General features: G+C 22.3%; 2 protein-coding genes across 2 annotated transcripts; one reads left to right on the top strand and one right to left on the bottom strand.

Annotated features, from left to right (window-relative positions):
• Nucleotides 1-16: 16 nt before the first annotated feature.
• On the top strand, nt 17-1,723 carry PRSY57_1336800 (calcium-dependent protein kinase 5; the record flags this gene model as incomplete). The annotated part of the gene is made up of 1 exon (XM_012909297.2): nt 17-1,723. One exon carries the CDS (start codon nt 17-19, stop codon nt 1,721-1,723), a length of 1,707 nt encoding a protein of 568 aa, XP_012764751.1.
• A 749-nt stretch (nt 1,724-2,472) lies between these two features.
• Nucleotides 2,473-4,640, bottom strand: PRSY57_1336700 (hypothetical protein; the record flags this gene model as incomplete). Its single annotated transcript, XM_020115191.1, has 4 exons — nt 2,473-3,509; nt 3,661-3,802; nt 4,055-4,360; nt 4,544-4,640. Coding segments are annotated over 4 exons (1,582 nt in total), but the record flags the coding sequence as incomplete, so codon positions are not given.

Here is a 4,640-nt window from a genome sequence, read left to right as displayed (position 1 = left end):
TAAATTTATTAAAAAAATGAAGGAGACGGAGGTCGAAGATATAGATACGAATAGAAAAGATGAAAAAATAAAAAAGAAAGAAAAAATCGTAACTATGAAAAATGAAGAAGTGAAAAGTACGACAAAGAGTACGTTAGCCGATAGTGATGAGGACTATTCAATTATAACATTATGTACGAAATGCTTATCTAAAAAACTTGAAGATAATAAGAATCGAATAATCCTTGATAGTAAAGCTTTTAAAGATAATAGATTAAAAGGTAGATGTAGTGTTAGCTCAAATGAAGATCCTTTAGATAACAAATTAAATTTATCACCATATTTTGATAGGTCGCAAATAATTCAAGAAATAATTTTGATGAATAATGATGAATTAAGTGATGTATATGAAATAGATAGATATAAGTTGGGCAAAGGATCTTATGGAAATGTTGTTAAAGCCGTAAGTAAAAGAACTGGTCAACAGAGAGCTATAAAAATTATAGAAAAAAAGAAAATTCATAATATTGAAAGATTAAAAAGAGAAATATTAATAATGAAACAGATGGATCATCCTAATATTATAAAATTATATGAAGTATATGAAGACAATGAAAAATTATATTTAGTATTAGAATTATGTGACGGTGGAGAATTATTTGATAAAATTGTAAAATATGGTAGCTTCTCAGAATATGAAGCATATAAAATTATGAAACAAATATTTTCAGCTTTATATTATTGTCATAGTAAAAATATTATGCATAGAGATTTAAAACCAGAAAATATTCTATATGTAGATAATACAGAAGATTCTCCTATACAAATAATTGATTGGGGATTCGCTAGTAAATGTATGAATAACCATAATTTGAAATCAGTTGTTGGGACCCCTTATTATATAGCACCCGAAATATTAAGAGGTAAATATGACAAAAGATGTGATATATGGAGTAGTGGTGTAATTATGTATATTTTATTATGTGGATATCCACCATTTAATGGAAAAAATAATGATGAAATTTTAAAAAAAGTGAAAAAAGGTGAATTTGTTTTCGATTCAAATTATTGGTCAAGAGTTAGTGATGATGCTAAAGATTTAATTTGTCAATGTTTAAACTATAATTATAAAGAAAGAATAGATGTTGAACAAGTTCTAAAACATAGATGGTTCAAAAAATTTAAATCAAATAATCTTATTATAAATAAAACATTAAATAAAACCTTAATCCAAAAATTTAAAGAATTCCATAAATTATGTAAAATTAAAAAGCTAGCTGTAACATGTATAGCATACCAATTAAATGAAAAAGATATAGGGAAATTAAAAAAAACTTTTGAAGCTTTTGATCATAATGGAGATGGAGTATTAACAATGTCAGAAATCTTTCAATGTTTAAAAGTTAATGACAATGAATTTGATAGAGAATTATACTTTTTATTAAAACAACTTGATACTGATGGAAATGGATTAATTGATTATACTGAATTCTTAGCAGCTTGTTTAGATCATAGCATATTTGAACAAGATGTCATCTGTAGAAATGCTTTCAATGTTTTTGATTTAGATGGTGATGGTGTCATAACAAAGGATGAATTATTTAAAATTTTATCTTTTAGTGCTGTCCAAGTATCCTTTAGTAAAGAAATTATTGAAAATCTTATTAAAGAAGTCGATGCTAATAATGATGGATTTATAGATTATGATGAATTTTATAAGATGATGACAGGAGTCAAAGAATGAAGGCAAACAAATTTTTAAATCAAACCGGGTGTAATGTATATATGTAAATGATATGTATATATGTAAATAATATGTATATATGTAAATAATATGTATATATGTAAATATATATATATGTAAATATGTATATATATAAATATGTATATATGTAAATATGTATATATGTATATATGTAAATATGTTTATATGTATATATTCATTTAATATTCCCTTTGTTAGATATACATATGATATCGAAATATAAAGTTTTAATTTCCCGTAAAAAGTTTAATTTTTTTTTTTTTTTTGTTGTTATTGTTCCTAATATTTTAATATGTACATAAATATAATATAAATATAAAAATGTGTATATATATATATATATATATACATACATTTTGTTGTTTTTTTTCTTATTTTTGTTCACATATTATTATTAAACGTTCAATATATATATATATATATATATATATATATATATATCAAATGTAATATTCCCTTTATCCGTTATATCTGATGTGATATCATGATACATAATGTTATATTTATGACTAAGGGGTTTTCCTGTTTTTATAAAAAGAAGATACCCATATATTTATATTTATATATATATATATATATATATATTTATGTATGTATATATTTAGTTATTATTACAAGGAAGGAACCTCATAAATATACTAACATAAAAAATTGTAATATATTATAATATAATAATATAAAATAAGATAACATAAATAAAAATAAGTTCACATTTTATAGATTACATTTTAATACATCTCATGTACTTCTAAATCATCCTCATCTTCAACCTTTTTCTCTATAAGTAATATATTTCTCTCAAGTCTTTGATAAGCATTTTTCTTCATTTCTGCCCACTGTAAATCAGATATGATAGATGCATTTTGTGGTTTTGTTTTTTTCTTAAATATATTAAAATCCTTTTTAAGGTCATTTAATTTAATTTTAATATAGTTATATTTATTTTCACATAATTGCATTTGTCGATAAGGGCACATCTTTCTTGGTATAGTATATATATCAACATCACTAACAATTTTATAATTATTTCTTCCTTCTAAACCTTCATTAAAAAATATTTGTTCACGCATAGGTATTACATTCATATTATCTACATAAGAATATATAGAATATACATTATTTTGATTAAGGTTTAATGATGACAATATTTCTATTTCTCCAAATATCCATCCAAGTCTTCTTAATGTTGTACATGCAAAATAAAAATAATCTGATGGAATTTTATGTGTAGTATAATAAGTTAACTGTTCTTCTAATATTTTAGATCTATGTGTAATATAACATATTCTTGCATGTGCTTCGGATATTTTCGTTTCTTTAATCATGTATTGAATTGAATTTATTATTTCTTTTTCTTGTTCTTCATTATATTTATAAGCTTGTTCATAATACTTTATTTTGGTTTGACATAATAATATTAATTTATGTAAATAATCAAAAATGTCACCTATTTCTACAATTTCTTTTATTGTTCTTATTTTCTCTTTATATCTATCTTCCAATTCATAAAAGCGTTCGTTCATTTTGTTTATTTCTTTTTTCAAGTTGTTGTTATTTAAAACGATCTTTTGATATCTTTCATTTGTATTATAATTTATTAACGTAAGTTTTTCTGGATCGCTACATGCTTCTTCTAAGGTTAACATTATATCTTTCATCTTTTTTTCAAGGGTATTTTTTTCAATTTCCAGTTCATTCAATACTTTGCTTTTCTTGTAGCACTCTTCTGTAGTCTTTTGTATTTTTTCCCTGAGGTTTTTGTTTTCTATGAAAAGGTGACCCACATCAACATAAAGGAAAATATATGTATAAATAAAAATATATATATATATATATATATATATATATATATGTATATATATATATTTATATATATGTATCATTTATGTGTATGATTATTATTTTAATTTTTGTACCTTCCATTTTTATGCCTATTTCATTTTGCATGAATTCCATTTCATTCATTTTTTTTTGAAGGTACTCATCAGCACTTTTTACATTTACTTCTGCTGCGATTTGTAGTCTTTTATTTTTTGTTCTTATATCTTCAACGGCATCCTATATCAAGATAATTTTAAGAATACAAAATGATTAATTATATAATATATATATATATATATACTTTTTTTTTGAAGGTACTCATCAGCACTTTTTACATTTACTTCTGCTGCGATTTGTAGTCTTTTATTTTTTGTTCTTATATCTTCAACGGCATCCTATATCAAGATAATTTTAAGAATACAAAATGATTAATTATATAATATATATATATATATATATTATATATGTATGTACTTATTTTTGGTTTACCTTTAGTGAATTTATTTGACATTTGAGCTCTTTAATGTGTATATCCTTATTTGTTATCTCTATATCATTTAGCCTTTTTGTATTTTCTAATTGTTTTTTGATTTCTTCATTTTCTTCATTTATTGTATTTATACTATTATATATGTACAAAAAATTTGACCTCTTTAATATGTTCATCCATTTTTTAGAAGTACTTATATCTCTTATATATAAAATATAAGTATCTTCTTTATTTTCTTGAATGGTTTTTATTTGTATTAAATCTTCGTTTTCTCCTATTTCAAATTCGTCTAATTCTTGAATTATCTAAACTTACAATTTAATATAAAAAATATAGGTATGTTGAAATGAGGTTGGGATAAAACAAATTTGTGCACATACATAAATAAATATAAATATATATATATATATATGTGTGTGTGTGTGTGTATATATGTATTATGTGTTATACCTTTGTTATGTATTTTTTTTTTTTTTTCGAAGTATTACTTTATTTTTTATAGCTATATAATAATTAACATTTTTTATTTCATTTCCTTCTAACAAGAAAATAACATGCGGTTTGTAGTCTCCTCTTAATTTGTAT

Source organism: Plasmodium reichenowi, chromosome 13 (assembly GCF_001601855.1).
Source record: "Plasmodium reichenowi strain SY57 chromosome 13, whole genome shotgun sequence".
NCBI classification, from domain to species: domain Eukaryota; phylum Apicomplexa; class Aconoidasida; order Haemosporida; family Plasmodiidae; genus Plasmodium; species Plasmodium reichenowi.
The sequence above is the reverse complement of the archived record's forward strand: the minus strand, read 5'-3'. Positions and strand labels throughout refer to the sequence as shown.